Here is a 19,809-nt window from a genome sequence, read left to right on the forward strand (position 1 = left end):
TCTGTAAATGAAAAATAAAGAGATCCAGCCATGTCCTCATTGTCATATAATCCTTCCTCTCTTGCCATCATCCTACTTGACTTACACTTTCCATCTAGGCTTAGGCTTGCCCCTGAAAATATGTAATAATATATGCACAAGTCAAAATTACTAGGAGAATATAAAAATCTTATACCTATTTACAATATACTGGAATACTAGAACACTAAAAGACAACACAGGATAGTTATTATAATTATCACTTACAAGGTCTGTATAAAATTAGACAAGCTTGCACCATGACATTTGTCACACACTTCATAACACCAATCAGACCAATTATTTTATTTCTGCTCATAAAAATGTTCTTCTAGCCAAGAGCACGTCATAACATAAAACCTATTGTACTTTGACAAAACTGAATGTAGCTTGGGACTACATTCTTCTCATAATCTTTACTACCAATGGCAAAGCATGAATCCAGTATCATATTTCCATATACAGACTAAAGCAAGAGGACAAAGTTAAGGTTGCATGGATACTATCAACTGGGTGAGATGATAGTGTGTGAGTAGAGAATATATATAAGAGTAAAGTTCCCACAGACCAGATGTACCAAAGCAAAGTGTCACTAGATCCTGCCAGCACAACTGATGTAAAACCTGCAGATAAATGAAGAAAAAAATACTAAAAACCAAAACACTCTATCAGTGTGGAGGAACACTTTTCACAATGTTATCATGCCATATCTGACCTCTCAGTCCACAGCCTCAAAGGAAACCTGTACACCTTCAAAAGAGGAGCCTGGAACCTTAAATTTATAACTCTGTGGACACTAAAAACCATGGATTTAACAGCGACACTTGTTTTATGGCTCATCACAACAATTTGTAACACACCCTACTGCCTGCTAAACCTTAATCAGCCACTTCATTTTAAGCGGTCTCCTGCAGCATGTGTGAACTCATACATAACAGTCTGTCATATCTTGTATTTAGCTTAGACACTCTGGTTACCACCTCCAGATCAAAAGAAAGAGCTCTGTGAAGCTCGAAAGTATGTTGCTTCCAGTAATAAAGGTTGGTCCAATAAAAGATATTACCTCACCCACTTTGTTTCTCTCATATCCTGGGACCAACATGGCTTCAACTGCAAGCAACAGAAGATTATATGGCAGTGGGCGAAATGGCTGGATCCTCTAACTATTTCCAGTATTATTGATGTTTGGGATTTTTCTAAAGGGGTAGACTGCCTTGCTCCTCCCTTCTGGGTTTTAAAATTTAACAGAACCTACCAAAGGATTCTGCAGAAAAGGACCTGGGGATTACAGTGGATGAGAAGCTGGATATGAGTCAGCAGTGTGCTCTCGTTGCCAAGAAGGCCAACAGCATATTGGGCTGTATTAGTAGGAGCATTACCAGCAGATCGAGGGAATAGATTATGCCCCTCTATTCAACATTGGTGAGGCCACACCTGCAGTATTGTGTCCAGTTTTGTCTCCCCCCGCGCCCCCCCCCGCCCACTACGGAAGGGATGTGGACAAATTGGAGAGAGTCCAGCGGAGGGCAATGAAAATGATGAGGGGGTTGGGTACATGACTTACAAGGAGAGACTGAGGGAACGGGGGTTATTTAGTCTGTAGAAGAGAAGAGTTAGGGAGATTTGATAGCAGCCTTCAACTACCTGAAGGGGGGGTCCAAAGTGGATGGAGCTCGGCTGTTCTCAGTGGTGGCAGATGACAGAACAAGAAGCAATTGTCTCAAGTTGGAGTGGGGGAGGTCTAGGTTGGATATTAGGAAACACTATTTCACTAGGAGGGTGGTGATGGACTGGAGTGGATTACCTAGGTAGGAGGTTTTTCTAAGGCCTGGCTTGAGAAAGCCCTGGCTGGGATGATTTATTTGGTATTTGTCCAGCTTTGAGCAGGGGATTGGACTAGATGACCTCCTGAGGTCTCTTCCAACCCTAATATTCTATGGCTTCCCAAACCATCCAAAACTCAAAGAGTGGAACCTTTGAGTCATTTACTTCAGTAACTAAAATGAGTTGTGATTTCAGTAGCTGTGGACATTCGAAGACAGATCATTAAAGTGAGTTGAAAGATCTGCTCTAAAGAGCATGAAACACAGGTTGCAGGAGACCAAAGCAATCAAGAACATAACAGGCATTCCAAGATGTAATTCCACTGACTTGTTTTGAGATATACACCAGGGATAAGCCTTCTCTATTTTCTTTATTAGCTGCATCTGTAAGAATTAAGTTTGTCACTTTCTGGCAATATGTAATTTCAGATGTAAAAGAGTAAAATATAACTTACCACATTTTGATTTTAACAACCAGTTATTTGATTTGCTAGCACTTTGTAACAGAGATGAAAAACAGATGCAAAGACATTTTGGGAACTATTTAGTTCCTATTTCTGAAAATACCCAAAGCTTACAAATACTGTTAATTATTCATGAATTAGGCTATTAGAGGCACTGCGATTTTATTTTACTTCTGTAATAAAATGCAAATGATTATCTTTTATATTTCATCAGGCAGGTTTGTATCATTATTATTAGTGCTATTATTGAATGTTAAAAGGACTTAACACTAGCACTTTAAAGTTAAGTCCAACTGATTAAAAATCCCAGGTTATTGGTAAACCATTGAGTCATTATTTAAAACAGTTGAGACCCAGTGGGTGTATGTGACAGTATGTCTGTAGCCTTACTATCCTGGGCTGCAAGCCTGGCAGAGATTATAAACTGAGCAAGGTTGGAACTCACTTGGACCTGTATGGGCACGTTCTAATGAAAACGTGAGGTGTTAGGAAAGTGATATTTGTTAATCAGTAGATGACACTCTTCTCCCTGATTTTGTACTAAGCCAGTCCCCCCAGCAAATTATGCAAGGGCACTGTTCTGTAGAAGGTACCATCTTTTTGTTTAGCTGGAAAATTGCAGTCCCGACCTCTAATTGTTGTCATGGTTACAGAATGGTCAAAAAAGAATGGGCTCCAGATGTGGGATTAGACCTTAATTAGGAGAGGAACACACACTTCATACATTTGGCTCCACTGCCAAAATGTCATCAAACATCTTTTACCAGAAAGTTTCCTTCCTTCTACTTCTCCCAAGTCACTATTCCCCCAAATGACTGTATGTCTATTACCTGTTCCGCTATAGACGTAAACTCTCCTTTGATTTCAATGGGAGTTAGGCACCTAAATACCTTTGAGGATCTGGGACTCAGTCACCACTTTGCTATGACCACATAACTGCAATTTGTTACATAAGTGAATGTTTCTAGCTAGACATGCTCCGTTCCTGCACATGAAAGGACCTCTCCTCACATGGTGGAGGTGGTGAAGACTGGCACTCCACCAAAAAGCACCTGCTAACATACCAACTGGGATGCAAGTGCAGTAACTCTTGACATTCCCAGTTCATCTACTCTATTTACAGTATTAGTTCAAAGGAGATTTTTTTCAAAACACAGATGAGAGAGGCACCATTAACCTTCAATGGGCATTGGAAACTAACTGTTCTTTGTACCACTGGAAAGCTCCCGCTTAACTCATTTCCTCCTTTTTGTCACGTTAAAAATCTCATGGCACTTTATTTTCTTGCCTTTTCTATTTTGGCCATAGTAAGAGTGACAGCCTTAGAATTCTAGTCACATTGTAATATGGATAGTTATAATCCTGCCTAAATCCCCTCCCCCCCGGCGGTTTTAATTGAACATGGTATTCTTTTGTTCTTTTCATAAACTTGTGCAGTAGTATTTCATGCATTGTTAAACAGCTGCCATTTTCTACCACATATGTGGTTGCATTTCAGTGGAGTGTGGAAGGGAATGAAAGTATACCTCTGTATATAGTTTTAAATGTTTGTAATATGTTTTCAGATCCTTTGGACTGAAAGTTGCTAAAGAATAGGTTATATGTATAATTACCACCACAGACTTTGTTTGTATCTGTAAAATGTCTTGAAGTTAAAGCAAAGACCTGATGTTTCAGACACATTACCAAATTCCTCCAGAATCTAACCATAACCTCAGAAAGGAGATGAGGTGAAGAGGAGAAAGAGCGAGAGTGAAATAATTAATTTGGTAGTTCTAAGGCATAACATTTTGCATTTTTTCATATTTATGTTTATTATGGAAAAGCAATATCTTAGTGATGGTTGAACAAGCTCAAACAAACCATTATGTTTGCACACAGCTCTTAAAAGGTTTTTCTTTTGAGCGGCAAATTACTTTACATTACTGCCCTTTGATCTATCCTAAAATTTTGATATTTTCCCATAACATTGTAACACTAGGGGAAAACCATATTTAAATACCACTGCATCAGTATTCTCTTTGTTAGTCAATTCCATATTGCAACAACAATGGCTTGCTGACAACATTTACCGAGATGGAAGGGTGCTTTTTTCTGCATAATTTCTTCTCATTTAAAAAGAAAAAGAAGTGTAGGGGGGAACAGGTTCTGTCTCAAACTGACGATATTTAGCAACACAGAAAGTTATTGTTCGCATGTTCTTCCTCAAACATAATACATTTCCCCAAAATATAAACCGAGTGATTTATTATGTGTAGAGATCTTCTGTGATGTAGTCATACTGGAAATTATTTTCTTAGGGCATTTCAAATTCCACTTACGGTGGTTGTCTTCAAAAACAGATGCACACATTCCACTGTGAAAATAAATGTCAAGTAAAGGGCCCAATCATGCAGTTCTTACACAGGCAAAATGTCTATTAAGCTCTGCCTGCAAGTAGTACTTCTTGGCCCAGGAAATGGGAAATACCAGTGATGTTATATATTTTAACCTGGCAGCTAATGTAATTGTTCATATAATTCACCTGTATTCACTTTTAGCGGTAGAGGATCCAAACTATTGAAAAAAATTGGCATGTTATAAAATCTGTCGCTCTAGGCATAAAATTTCCATTAGTCTTCCATGATGCAATCATGGATAAAGAAAGTAAACAAGAGAGTCACTTCAGTGTAAGCTTCCATTTTGGTTATTGAGTGTACAAAATCTTTACCTGTCTGCAAAAATCCCATGTGAGCTAAAGAGAGAAATGGCAAGGTTTCAGTCTTAACATGAGTCTTGCAAAAGTTACATCAGCATATAATGTAGTGATCCATGCCTGCCCTACTGCACACCAGTGGCTCTCAGCAGCTGAACAAAGCCAGGGACTGGCCTGGAGACTTTCTAGCACTACAGGAAGTATTGTTGGTGTTTCAGGAGGCAGCCCTTAGCTATGTCAGTATTTGACACATTTCCAAGCATGGTGCTGGGAGCAATGTACTGTTGCAACTGCAGCCTTTACCTAGAGAAAAAATTGAGGTCTGCCCATTTGGGGTCATTAAAGATCCTACAGCATTTTTAGCAAGAGTTAGGAGAGTGACTGATGACATCCCTAGCCAAAGTCTGATTTGGGTAACTACTAAGAATGGATGAACGGGCTCAGAGTAATAAGAAATCCATGCATATATCAGACACCCAAAACTCAAACTGAACTACATTCAACCCTTTACATGGGTCTGACATGTTCGGGTAAGGGATCTTGGGGAATGACTGGGAGCAGCAGAGTGTGTTTTGGGGCTCTCTCTGCAGGATTCCTAGCTGGTTGCAAATCTCCTTGGGAAACAGCCAAGAGACTAATTACCCTCCATCCGCCGAGTGCCGGGTCCCCTCTATTTTCAGAGGGCTACCCAGCAAGCCCACTCAACCCTTGGTCCCTTTCCTTCTGGGTGTTTTGGAACAGGTCATAGGCCTGCGTCACTGTGCTGTATCATGGGGGACCAGTGATTGGCCCATCCATCCTATTTTTGACAGATAGCGAACTGGCTCAGTCCTCATAAGGGAAAGGTGATTTGCAGGGGCTGACCCAGTCTTGTACTGTGGCAACTAGGTCACTCCACTCAGTCGTATTGCTGCTGGCCCTTCCTATTTTTACTGCTCTGGAATTGATCGCCCCCAACAATGTGGTTTTCTGTCATGTGAGATTAGGGATTTCAGATTAGCCCAATGCACTCTGCTCCCAGTCAGTGAAGTTCAACAATGCCTTTAATTTGGGGAAGCGGTGTGGATATGGCAAGAGCACAATGATAGTTGTTTCTCTGTTTCCTTTTTACATCGTGCCCACACAGCTGACTTCAGTGGTGTTGCATGGATATTTAAAAAAGGCAAAAATTTGACTTTTTTCCTAGAGTTTTCTAATTTTGATGTGAACTTGGCACATAGGATCTTTACTTGAAAAGTTTTTCCCTCACTAGTTCCTTGGGAGAAAAAATTGATTCAGATAGATCTGTGGTGTAAGCAGGAGGGAAAAAATCAGACGGTTGCCATTTTGAGCCATAGTTTTTGAAATATTTCAAAAAATTACTTGGACTTAAGTGAAATTTAGCTAGTGATTTAGATATAACAGCAGCTAAAAAAAAAGCTTTTTTTAAAGAGTTAAGCGGTGATGCCCTGCTCCTTGGTCACAAACATGGCTCCTATTAACTCTATTGGGAGTTATAGAGCAGCATTAAACAACAAATTAGCCCATCGATGTCTGCAAGAAACCATTGTGACTGTGCAGCACTAGTTTTTCATAGGCAAATTCATGAGAGCAGAGAGGCCTGAAAAGTTGAGCCCTCCCTTTTTTTGGATGAGAGGTTTTAAAATTCAGTTGAGACCCTGGACCCAGTTAGAATCAAAGCCCAAAGCCTGTTTTCCTTACACAGAATTTGCACTTTTGACCTTTCAAATGCTATTTTTCCCCAGATATGCTCATGGTGCAAAAGCACATGACTGGCACCAGATGGGAAAATAAATATCTCCTTTGCTGGCCATGCTGCTCACTCTCACTACATCACCCACCTCAATATTGTCTCTTCTATTTTTAGCTGCTAAAGAAATAAATAATTACGCAGAGTGCTTCCGTTAAGCGTACGGTCTCCATAGAGTAAGTCTTTACATCCCAGACTGGAGCATAAAGCACATTTCACTTTTCACAAGCCTCATGATGATTTGAAACTGGCCACAACATTACTTAGGAAAAAGAAATGTTATAGATTTTTAGGAGTAGTTCCGATCTGTAAGTGCTGCCCTGACTTACCCTCAGTCAGGAGATAACATTTTCTCCGTAATAAACATGCTGTCTCCTCTCATTGAGTCCCATCATTGCATGGATTTGTTCATCTTACTGGAATGGTGGCAATTAGGGGACAACATTAACCAAGCTCAGAGACTTCTCTAGCCTCACGGTGGAAGGGGTGGGAGCCAGGCTGCCAAGCAGCTCCGATTAGTCTCAAACTGGCTGCCTGCCTTAAGATGAATGAAAAGAAATGTTGATCACTCACTCAAAGAGAAAGAAACACTGGCCTGACCAAGATAAGATACTTTTTATTTTGCCAATGGTTTGGGATGTAGGTGCTGAAGTCTAATTAACTCACCTTTCAGCTCTTCTGAATCACATGTGAAGGGCCACATCCTGCACCATCCTATTCATGTGAGTTGTTCCAAAGAGGTTAGTGGGGCGACTCATGAGAATAGAGGCTTGCAGGATTGGGCCGAAGTATTTATGAAATGGAGAAGAACACGATGCCTCTGGGTTTCTTTGTGGCTCAGCATATCCTAAGCACCATCTATCTTAAGAAAATGGGATCTACAGAATCTATCCAAATTCTGTTGAGGCAGAGTAACTGAGACAAAGTCAAGGGTGATAGCCTAGACTTCCCAGAGCCTGTATGTCTTTGCATAAGGCAGAACACTGTACATACATTTTCAGAATAATAGGGCCCTAGACATTGCAATAGTATAGTTGATTAGAAAAATTGGATTTGATTGATGACGTGGTCTGGACTACACATTTCTGCTGATTATTGTATGCTTGTGGGGATATGTATAATAGATAGCAGAAAGGCCTCTTCGTTTGTCCTTTGAGAGCGAAATTATATGCTCACTAAGCAATCCACTATAATGGCACAAAAATGCATTTTGATTTCACCAGCCTATGTCATTATTATTATACTTTTCATACACGCAATGAAAAGTTAAACCTATATCAACGCACTTGATATTTTCAGTACCAATTCCCACAGTTCTTACTCAGGCAAATCTGTTGATGTCATTTCTATCTCCCACATCCATTGATTTCAATGGGAATTTTATCATCTAAGGGCTGCCAGATTTAGGTCCAGTATGGGTTTTGGATATTGTAACTGATGTTTGAAATATATGGTCCAAGTTATGTGAATAATTCCTTAACTCCCTTCTCTTTGTTGTTATAACAGACGAACCAAACTCCTGGAGTTCTCTCTCTGCCACCTCCCCAGGTCTGCCGGAAATAGCTATTTCCCTTGATGACATAATCTCACCATTATCTTCATCACATCTAGCCCCACTCTCTGACCCTTCTCACCAGATAAACCCAGAACCAAGATGGGATATCAAGAGGGAACATGATGTAAGAAAACCAAAGGAGCTTTCGGCAAATGGCCACAAAAAGAAAAGGTTAGGAGAGCAAAGAGAAAGGTCAGCAAGCCCTAAAAAGGTAGAAAGGACAAGGCATGAAGAGGCTTCTAGGAAAGGATACTCAGAAGGCAAAAAAAAGACCACTGGTGGTTGCAGGCCCACCTCTGAAAGTAGGGCAGTGGGACAGAGTGTTACGATCGAGGCTAGAGAAAGAGAGCATGTATGTGCCGGAATCAATGATGAACATCTTGAGAGAGCCAAGAAGCCAGAAGGCAAGAAAGATGGATCTCTCAGTATGAAAGAAGGTCACAGATCTGGAAATACCATGGACAAGAATTCAGCTGCAGCTTCTGAACATGTCAAGCTTGATTTAGTTGGTGCTACAAAGGCGTACAGTAGCAATAGCTGCAGCTCACATGGAAGTGATATGGACCAGAACAAGAGGGATCCTGATGGGAAACCCAGTGAGTTCCCCAGGAAGGGACATCTCCATTCCATTAACATGCGCAGCATCAACAATACAGTTCGGAAGGCAACTGTCTCACCAGGCCCATGGAAAATTCCTGGCTCGGATAAGCTACCTAGTGTACTAAAGTCTGGCACCTCTGCCATGAGCAGATAAATGAACTGTTGCCCTCTAACTGTTTCACACTGATGCAGAAACATACTTCTTAGCTTCTGTCTCACATTGATTTATTTTAATTTATTTTAACTCTCACACATATACACAAAATACTGAGGAATGGAAACATTAATGTGTAATTTCATGACAATGTGCACAATGTCTAATAAGTTCAAGCAGCATATAGTCAACATGGAGATTTAAAACTGACCCTAAAGTCCCCAGTTCCATTTTAGGGACTTTGGCAGCTATGGAAGAAACCAAAACAATACGAAGGACAATATGTCAGAGAAGGACAGTGCAGTGTAGCTTTAGTATTTTTATTCCACTGCATGAAGGACTTGGATTTAGTTCAAACTTTATATCAGGAACTGGAACAAGTCAGAGCAATCCCAAACTGGAACATCGCCTTAAATAAACCTGCACGGAGCAAGCTGAAACTGAGGAAGGCTATTTTAACTGAGCGAAGATGTTGTAAATAAGTTGTTCTCAACATATCTAGACAAGGGTTGAAGGGTTTCTTTGAAACTGTACGACCATGACATGTCTCCATTGTTAACAATTTGGAATAGTCCACATGATACCCAGCAGCGTTGTTCACTTCATGTGTTGAGTTGGGGAATCGAGTGGATTAGTTGGTGTGATCGCATTTCTACTGCCATTTTGTGAACAAATCATATTTCTGTACATTAGAAAGGAGTTAGGGTGCAGTTGTAGTTGCAAATTATCCTCAAAAGCGATTTGCCACAGGTTCCCCTAATATTACAAGTAGCACAGAAACATCAATTGGGCAAGCTCAAAACTGAGACTTACAGTTACAAGACCCAGGATGATTCTTAAAAGAAAAAAAAGCTGCAGTTTCCTCAAAAAAAAAGGCCTTTCTCTCCCACAGAAAACAATCACAGTGCTATATTTCATACATCTGTACAGACTTTAGTTAAGGCATCTTTAAGTTTTGGCAGCTCAGACGCTTTTAATGCACACACTAACACAGATGAGACTTGTTTCCAAGATAAAAATTCTTAGTTCATTATATTTTCATCAGAGGAATTTTCTCTCTCTTTTATTTCCATCTTACTTGTTTCTCTGTCTCAAATTTCAAGTCTCAAATCCACCTTCCTGGGGAAGGATTCCAAATGACTGAGTCACCATTCTGTCCCCAGTAGGTTTCTTGTTTTGCCAAAAAGCTCTGGATAATAATACACTGATTGTTTAAAAAATGTTGATGCTGTTTTCAGAAATTGATAGACATTGGTATGCTAGCAAACTCTGATCTTCATCTGCTCTGCTCAAGAGTCACATTCAGATCATCATTATCCAAACAGGTCAGCACATAACGATATGTCTCATACACTGCACTAGACTCATTCTCCCCTTAGAATGTGTAGGCATGTTTCTTCCTGTCAAATTATTTTAAAAGTCTCAAACAAAGGATTTTGCAGCTTTTAAAACCTTTTTTTAAGAACAACTCCATTTATCATATTTTAAAAAGCACAAATCCATGCAGCTGTTGACAACTGTTATTTAATTAAAAAAAAAATCTTTATCCCCTGAACTAGAAATCCAATATAATTTGCCATTAATTTATTGAATTGGATTTTGGACAATGCTTCAGTAGTGTAGATGCACTTCCTGGTATCTTGTTTCTTTACACATGGAAAACAAATCATAAAACCTAGAAAACAATTGAGATTATGCTTGCATAAACTCTAATTTGCACAGTTCACAGCTACTCCTTGTGCAGTAATTGCTTTATGCGGCTGTAATCAATAACCTGTGAAGACAGCACATAATCTAAACCCCATTCCAAATAATATTTCTGTGTAGTGTTAGCTGTGAATTTACCCTGTACAGCTCTCTCTCTATAAATATAATTCCATGTATTAATAGTCACAGAAAGGCTGTAAGTGAGCAACTATTTTTATGAAACGCACCACTACGGATAAATTAACTTTTACAGAAATCTTGTTTACTGTATGATAATCTAAACCACTGTCAAATAAAATATATATATCCAAAATTCTTTTTTTCAACTGTACATACTGTGTATTAATTTTGAGTGTTTTTTTAAAGTGGGCTACCAAGAAATAAATGTTTGCGTGCATTGGACTGGAAATAACACAGTTTTATTATGAGGAACATCTTGCCATGCTGATTTTTTATGCAGAGGAAGCATACAATTTCTGAATTAAAATGCAGGCAGGCAGTACAGATACCATAAAGAAAATTTATTTTGTATGTCTTTATCTAGAAACAGCAAAAAATCACTTTTGGCAAACCTCCCACCCCCCAAAAACACTCAACTCTCCCTCCCCCCGATCATGAGATATAAAAAATATAAAAAGCACAGCACTGGAAGTCATCGTTTGTGCTTATCTAACGTGGACAATTGGAATTTGTCAGTCTGAGCATTATAAAGGTTTGCTGAATAGACTGTGGGGCATGATTTAAGTACCAAGTTACCTGATAAAAACCGTCTATCAGAATATATCAGGAAACGTTAGAGAGTAATTTTGTTGTATTGAATGGATTTAGGACACTAATGTATGTTATGGGGGCCTTCTCCTGCTCCCATTGATCTTAATGGAAAAACTCCCGTTAAATTCCGTGGGCGCAAGATTCGGCAAGGATTATTATGTAACTTGCTGACTCATGACACCTTAGAACCATGGCTACTAATAACTAGAGTTGATGGGGAAATAGAGTTGATTCCTACAGATACAATGTTCTTTCAGTTAGATGTTTGGAATCTGGAAAATTTCAGCGTTCCATTTTCTGTATTAGGATTTTTGGCAGGGCTGGAATGCCCCTCTCTTTCCTTTTTTCCTTTGGACCCCTTTTTTCCATTGGTAAAAGACAGAGGAAGTCACTGGCTAGCAACTGTTTCCCAACTTCATCTAACTGGAAAACAAAAAAAATGAGAAAAATAGGGGTTTTTTCCACTCTCCCTGCTTTTTAAAAGTTTTTCTTCCCGGGGGTAGGGGTGGGTGTTTGTGTGTGTGAAATAGAGGCGAGAGGTCTAATAAAGGAGGGGGAATCCAGAAACTAAAAATGAAAACCTGATTTGTTTCATTTGGGGGTGCAGGTGAATTTAAAAAATCAGCATTTCAAGTTGAAGCAAAACAAAAATATGGCTTGTTTCAAATGGCAATTCAAAATTAAATGAAACTTTTGTTTTGAAATTTCCTGAAAGAAAAATCAAAATTTTTCATTTAAACTACCATTTGCCTGGAAAAAAAATATTTTCAGTTAAACCTCATTTGTCAGCAGGAAAATTTTCCACGTAAATATTTCCCACCAGTTGCACTAATAACTTTGTTGTTTTTTACTATTACAATATCTCGCAAAACAAATACACCACGGCTTTAAACCACTGGACATAAGTGTCAATCATTCCCATGTCTAGACTGGTGAATAAGGGTCTGATTCAAATTCCACTGAAGTCAGTGAGAATCCTTCCATTGACTTCAAAGCAGTTTAGAACAGATTCTAAATTTGCAGCACTGAGTGTTTCCCTCACTTTTACATACTCATTGCATTTCCTATTAGTAGTGATACACAGCAAGCAATGCATTTCCCAGGGGATTGTTTTACCTCCAGAGAAATTAAAATTCACCCTGTTTTTGAACACCTCTTATAATACAGCCTGAACCATCATGTTATTACTCAGAAACATATTGCCCTTAATGTTGTTTTTTGCTTATACATCATTTGATACCAATCTAGTAGCATAGGAGAGTGAATAGTTACACAGATTTTTCCACTTGCAGCATGTAACATAATTGGCTGTACACTGAGAAACAGCTCCTTAACAGCAGAGCCTGTTGTTATAGCCAAATAGCATGCATGTGATTGGGAAAAATGCAGATTTGAGGGGAGGAGTTTGGCAAAATTAGCACTTTCTCCCTAGAGCTGTAGCATTGCTGTGAGGAATTGAGTGGCATGAGGCATAGTCTGTTTATCTCTTCACTTGATCAATGGCTGATATTTGGAGGGATGGAGAAAGTCTTATTAAAATGCTAACTATGTTATTAAGGAGAACTGCCCACACTGACCTCAGGACAGGTTAACTATTGTTTATATAGCACTCAGAGTGTTTGTAGTGTTCAAGGTCTGATGTAATGAGCTGTGGAAAGGCAGATCTTTTATATAGATCAGCTGGGCTTGGTAGGGTAACAAGCCCTAGCTGCTTTTGCTCACCAGTCATGTGGCATTTCTCTGTCTGGTTCCACACCAATACAGATCTGACCAGGGCCGGTGCAAGGAAGTTTCACACCCTAGACGAAACTTCCACCTTGCACCCCCTCCCCAGCTAAACCTGCCCCCCCACAGCAGCTAACTCAGCCCCCTACCCAGGAAGCCCCCCCCCCCCCCCGCAGCAGCTAACCCCTCTCCACCCCATACCCCAAGGCAGCTAACCTCACCCAGGCGGACGCTCCCCCATCTCCCCGTGACAGCTAACCCTGCCTGGCCAAGGATAGGTTACACATGCAGCATAGATATATTGAATTATTCCTGAATTCATCTCCAAAAAGAAAACAAGATTGCTAGTGACAGTGGCACAAACCCAAACTAGGATGAAGCAAGAACTCGTTTGCTTATCATTCTTGGAGCTAGAATACAGGTGCTCTTGTTCAGTAGCGAAGATAAACCATAAAAGACATCATTTTTTCAAAGGCAATTCAGTCTGTATCTAAAATGATTCAGTATGGGTTTGTGTAGTAAAGCGCACAAAAAATTGTGTTCACACTGTGGAATTTGTCTGAAAAGAAAAAAAAAGACTCCCCCCTCCCCTGCCTGGGGATACTTCCCCCTTCCCGCCCCCCTACTATGGCAGCTAACCCTGCCTGGGGAGACCTCCCCCCACGGAAGCTAACCCTGCCTGGGTAGCCCGCCCCTGCACACCTCGACTCTGCCTCCTCCACTGAGCATGCCGGCGCTGCTCTAATTCTCCTCCCCACCCAGGCTTCGGCGCTGATTAGAGGAGACTTAGAGCTGGGCTGTGTGCTCAGCGGAGGAGGCAGAGTGGAGGTGAGCTGGGGCAGGGAGCTGTTCCCCTGTGCGCCCTCCCCCCATTACTGCGGGCAGCCCTCTGCGCGCCTCCCTCATGCGCCCCCACACCCAGCTCACCTCCACTCCACCTCCTAGCCTTAGGGGACTTTTAGGCGCCCCCAACCACTAGGCGCCCTAGGCGGCCGCCTAGTTTGCCTAAATGGTTGCACTGGCCCTGGATCTGACAAGGAAAATGGAGGTTAGAGCCTGGGCTCTTGCTGGACTTGCCCTGCATGGGGCCTAACAGGTTGGGTGTCACACAGACAAATAAGGGAACAAAGTGCTAGTGTTAGGCGGAGGTACTTACATTCAAACAAGCTTGATAGAAACCCAGAAAAATCCCTCAAGCTGCACAGTCTTTTCAACTGATGCCTTTTCTTTTAGTGCTTGTGAATGGTGCTCAGCTGATGGCCATGGAGACTGACAGGCTCTGTTACCTACAGGGCTGAGACATATGGGCAGAGGAACTGCAGGTTTCCCCACAATGTCCACTCCATGTTTCAACCCTGAACAGGAGGGGGCCACCTGTACAGGTGTGAGTCTAGCTCAGTCTCCATATCTATTTAGGTGATGGCCTCGCTACGGGGCCCTTTAGTGCTGACTGTAGAAATGATTGGGCAATGTAAATATTTGTCCAAAGGGAACTGGCCTAACACCAACTACCCAGCTCATAATACATAGGTCTAACCATGGCCCCATTTCTCTTCTCCCATTCAGCACTAAACCAACTGAATGTGCCATTTACACCATTGCCCTGAGTTCCTCTCTTTCAGCTCCAGCCCGAAGCCCATTCAGTCTGGTTTCGTCGTCTCCATTCCACTCTGAAAGTTAAGAACTTTGCATCGGAAGCTGCCCCAGATTCTCACAGCATGACTTGACTTCTCAATAATGGAACCACTGTGTATTCACAGGGCTAAGACTAAATACTCAGTTACCTTAATCATTAACACTGCTATAGAGTCCAGGGTTTTTTGGATACTGATGGCCATTGTCAACGCTCTTGTGTCTGGCTCATTTATTCATGTTTTACTTAGAAGTGGTCTGACTGTCAGTTTTGTGAGGCCTACTGGCTCTTCCATTGTCATGCACCAGCTGAAAAGGTGTTGCTCCTGTAGTTACATATTAGGCAGCCATGCTTTTTTTGTCCATTGTTCTCTGCCAGACATACCATAGGTAGAACTATAGTACTTACACAGAGCTCTCACCGCCACACAAGTAGTGCTAGTTTGCCCAAGTAAATGCACTAATACCAAGGACTTCTTGGAAGTTAGTAGTTTCTGGATTTACACCAGTGCAGGAGATTGGAATTTGATCCAGTCCCCTAAGTAGTATAATTAAATACTGCATCTCCATTTGTGTTTAATGTCCTATACACTGTATGAAGGTTGAGACCAAGTCAGAGCCCTTTGTCTTCACAGCTAGCCTTTTCCAGGTTACATTTCATTTGGAAGTAGCAGCCAATATAATAGTTCTTCATGCTACCAGTAACACCACATTGTGCTCATAGAAGTTTTAATCTTCAGTGTAATTAACTCCAACAAGACTCTGCTGAGTTAAGAAGGTATTATGATCCCCATTTTATAGATGGGGAAACTGATGCTGAGAGGTTAAAGTTGCAAAGGGCCAGAGGGCATCTGTGGCAGTGTCAGGATCAGAACTCATAAGTTCATGATTTTCAATCCTGAGTTCAAGCCACAGCTCCCGCTAAGATGCTGCCATTCTTTATTTAGGACTGCCTTGTCTGCTTCAGTAGCCACCTATCATCTCTGCCCCATTGGCCTCTACTGTGCACAATGAACTAAATAGAGTGAGCCATTTGGACAATTAATTGCCATTCCCAAGGGTTGGATTGCACTCCAGATTCTGGACTGATGTCAAACAGTAGCACAGGTCAAGGATTTTTCCTGTGGCCTGATCCCACAAGCACTCCAAGCACAGAAGTCCTATTGATTCCTTTGGGAGTTCTATGCATGGAAGGCTTGCAAGGTCAGGCTTTTACAATGGCCACAACTCCTGATAGCTTATTATCACTTCTTTCTAGGTAACCATAACCACAATTCACCAACATCATAGAGCCTGCTCCAGTTTCCTGAAAGGTCAGTCAGATCTGAGTGTGCAATGTTTTGAATTGGGGGGTGAGGGGAAGAGCGGTTACTTACCTTGTACAGTAATTGGAATTCTTTGAGATGCTCAACTCCTCTGGGTGCACCACTTCAGGTGTGCATGTGCCCTTGTGTCTCCAATCAGAGATTTTCAGCAGCAGTGCCCGTTTGGTCCACACATTCGCCCTAGCTAGCCTCGTGCCCATACTGAGAGTATATAGGGCTTCAACAGACAAAGCACCCTTGGTTCCTTCTATACCACACAGATAAGCCTGTGAAGCAGCGGGGGGAAATGGGAGGTGCTGCTGGAGATCCCATCAGAACAAACATCTCAAAGAACTCCAGTTACTGTACAAGGTAAGTAACCTCTCCTTCAAGTAATATCCTTATGGGTTCTCCAGGGGACTCCCAATCAATATTCCTCACAGGAGGAGAGGGCTTCACAGTAGGATCTGAAGCTGACTGCAGAACAGCAGACCCAAATGCAGCATTCACTCGGGATGCATGCACCAAAACAAAGTGTGCTTGAGAATGTGTGGCTGGAAGCCAATGTGCGGGCTTTGCAGATTTCTGATATAGGTGCCCACCAGTAGGGCAACAGAGGTGGACTGAGAGCTGGTGGAATGATCTATTAACTTTTGCATGTCATGGGACATCAGCAGCTTTGTAACAGGAGAGGGTACAACTGCAAACCCATTTGGAAAGTCTCACACCTGTACCCATCCAGAATTTAACTCTGTCCACAATGGAAACAACTCATTGAGGAGAAGCCTCCATGGGTCTAGGTCTGTCCAAATAGAAGGTGAAGGCTTTCCTAATGTCCAAGGTGTGAAGGATGGCATCCTCTTTAGACTAATGAGTTTTAATTTGAAAAACAGGAAGATGCCTAGTCTTAAATATGAAAATCTGAGGTGACTTTAGGTAAGAACGGGGATGTGGTCAGAGGGATATTTTATCTTTAAAGTAAGAAAATGGACTTCTACTAGGCAAACTCTAGCTGTTGCAGCATCCAGGATGGCCCCTAATAACTCTATTTGCTGAGCAAATAAGAGAGAGAGGAATTCTTGGTGTTGAAGTCCTAGAAAGCTGAATAGGTTTGTAGCTCTCTTGATAGCAACTTGGACCTCAATGTAAAAACGTCCCTTCAGTAGCCAATTATTGAGGTCGGGGAAGACAAAGTTGGGCAACAACTACTGCCAGAACCTTTGTAAACACCATGGGGGCAGTAGAAAGCTGAAGAGAAGCACTCATATTAAAAGTGACCTTGACCAATGACGAATCATCAAGAAACATCTTGTGAGAAGTGTTGCGATATAAAAATGCATCAAGGATTGCAAATCAATCCCCCAGATCTAGACATAGTATAATAGCTTCAAATGTTGTCATCCTGAATTTCTGACAAATGTATTCAGCATCCTGGGATCTAGGGCTGGATCTCCATCCACCCTTCTTTTTGGGAACCAAAAGAATAAAACTCTTTCCCTCTATACTGGGGGGACCTGGTTCCATAGCTTCTATTCAGAGACGGGACAGAACTTCTTGCCTCAGTACAGGTTTGTGAGGTGTGTCCCTGAAGAGGGACGGGGCAGGAATGTGGGATAAGTGCATGGAATGGAAATGGATGAAGTAGCACAATGTTCTAACCTCCAGAAACCCTTGTCGGAAGTAATCTGCTCCTGTGAGTATGAAAATGGAAGAGATGATCTCCAAAAGATGGGAAGGTGTGGGCAGGATAATGCAGGTTGAAATCCAAAAGGTGGGCATGTTCTTGATCTCCAACCAAGATATCAAAATGAACACTGGACTGATGAAGACAATTGCATTGACACAGATGGAGCAGCTGAAATTTTCCACTTTTGCACCCTACTTTTCTTTTTATGATGCTCCAGTGATCTGTGGTAAGTAGGGAATTGAGATGGGGCGTGTCTTTGTGTCATCTGTGATCTACTAAATCTCCTCTTGTTTGCAGATATGATTCCAAGTGAGTGAAGGGTTGTCGTCAAATCTTTAAGAGAGTGCAAGGATTCATCTGTGGACTCACTAAACAGCTTGAGTCCATCAAATGGAAGGTCCTTGACCATGCTCTGAACCTCTTTTGGGATTCCCAAGGACTGCAACCAAGAGGCTCTGTGCATTACAAAAGACATAGAAATGGAGCAAGCTGCCCTACCAGTTGTGCTGAGGGAGTGCTGTTCTCTCCAGGAGCTAATCTTCAGCAATGATACCCTGTGTCTGTTCCCTCTGCTTCTGGGGCTGATGTTCAATAAGAGAGTTAAATTTGTTATAGTTGAAGTTGTACTTAGCAAGATGTGCATAGTAACTAGCAATTCTGAATTGCAGGATGGCAGATGCAACTGAAGAGGTCTATGCTTCTGGTCCTTATCATGTGGAGTAGTTTTTGAACAATGTTGCCTACTGTGTTCATTCACTGTTTCCACAAGCAGAGATTAGGCACTGAACCTCTAGATAAACCCTAGATAGGGGGATGGGCTTCATCCCAAGCTACCAGCTACATCCCGAGCTCCAGGCCAAGTTGCAACTTCAAAGCACTGTCTAGTGCTCAAGCATGAGCCCTACTAACCCAACCCAGGCTGAGAGGCTGGCTCCTGCTTGCTGTGTAAACGTACCCAAAATGTCCCTTGAAGCGAAAGCTCCAGGGGAATCAGGCCAAGGTTGATCATCAAAACAACCTTGACTAGAAACGCTGGAGTCCGAAGAGCTGTCCTTCTATAGACTAAAGGAGAGGCAGACAAAGGTCAATTAGAAGATTGTCTGATATGTCCCATGGGTATCAGGAAACCATTTGCTACAAGCAAGTGATGTGGTACTGGGAATCTTCTCACACTCAGTAAAGGACATTCAGATTCATCACCGTAGACAAGCAGGTCTTTGGAGCAGCTGTATTCCTGCAGTACTGAGTGGATCTACACAGAAACCTGATGAGTCTGAGCAATAAAAGCCTGGTGTACTGAGGACAGTGCAGAGTGCATCAGTACAGATTGATGGGTAGATCTTGCTACCGCAGATATCTCTGAAGGTCACCGTCAGTAGCATTTTCAGCATCTCTGGAGTCCTTAGCACCTCGATCATCCTTAGATGGTACTGAGGAACACTTTGCTACTGAGCAATAAGTACTAGAGGGTTTGGCTGTACTTATGGATTTAGATGCAGACATACCAACATACCCTTTGTACGGAGACCACTTGGGCCTTCAGCAGTACCCTTTGTGGGTATGAGGGCTCCAGTAGGGCACATTTCTTGTGGCCAAGTTCATTAGTAAAAGACATGGAGATCCTTTTGGCAGAATATTGGGTGTATCACCCACAGATTTCTCTCACGGTGGTCTAGAAGGTAACTGAGTTGTGGAAGTCAAGGAGGTGCTGTTGTCACTTGAAGATATCTGCACAGAGGGGGTCTCGAGGTATGAATCTGATGCAGGTCAGAGAGAATGCTCCATCATATGGAGATGAAGTTTTACCTCCCTGTCTCTCCTAAAACAGCTCTTGAATCCTGTGCAAATCTTGGATTTGGATGGTACATGAGAAACTCCCAGACAGTGGATATACTGCGAATGGCTGTCACTAACTGTGGTGGAA

The 19,809-nt window shown here is 41.8% G+C and overlaps 1 protein-coding gene across 12 annotated transcripts in view; it reads left to right on the plus strand.

The window, feature by feature from the left end:
* MAGI2 (membrane associated guanylate kinase, WW and PDZ domain containing 2) overlaps positions 1–11,043 on the plus strand; it is a 1,116,388-nt gene extending 1,105,345 nt beyond the window's left edge. For 9 of the 12 annotated variants that reach the window (XM_050936773.1, XM_050936777.1, XM_050936776.1 and 6 more), the window contains one exon: positions 8,257–11,043. In XM_050936773.1, coding sequence (XP_050792730.1) covers positions 8,257–9,059 — 803 coding nt within the window. In that variant the 3' untranslated portion in view covers positions 9,060–11,043. The remainder of the gene's footprint in view (positions 1–8,256) is intronic. The other 3 variants (XM_050936782.1, XM_050936783.1, XM_050936784.1) reach the window with 1 other exon arrangement.
* Positions 11,044–19,809: the final 8,766 nt, after the last annotated feature.

Source organism: Gopherus flavomarginatus, chromosome 1, assembly GCF_025201925.1.
Source record: "Gopherus flavomarginatus isolate rGopFla2 chromosome 1, rGopFla2.mat.asm, whole genome shotgun sequence".
Classification (NCBI taxonomy): domain Eukaryota; kingdom Metazoa; phylum Chordata; order Testudines; family Testudinidae; genus Gopherus; species Gopherus flavomarginatus.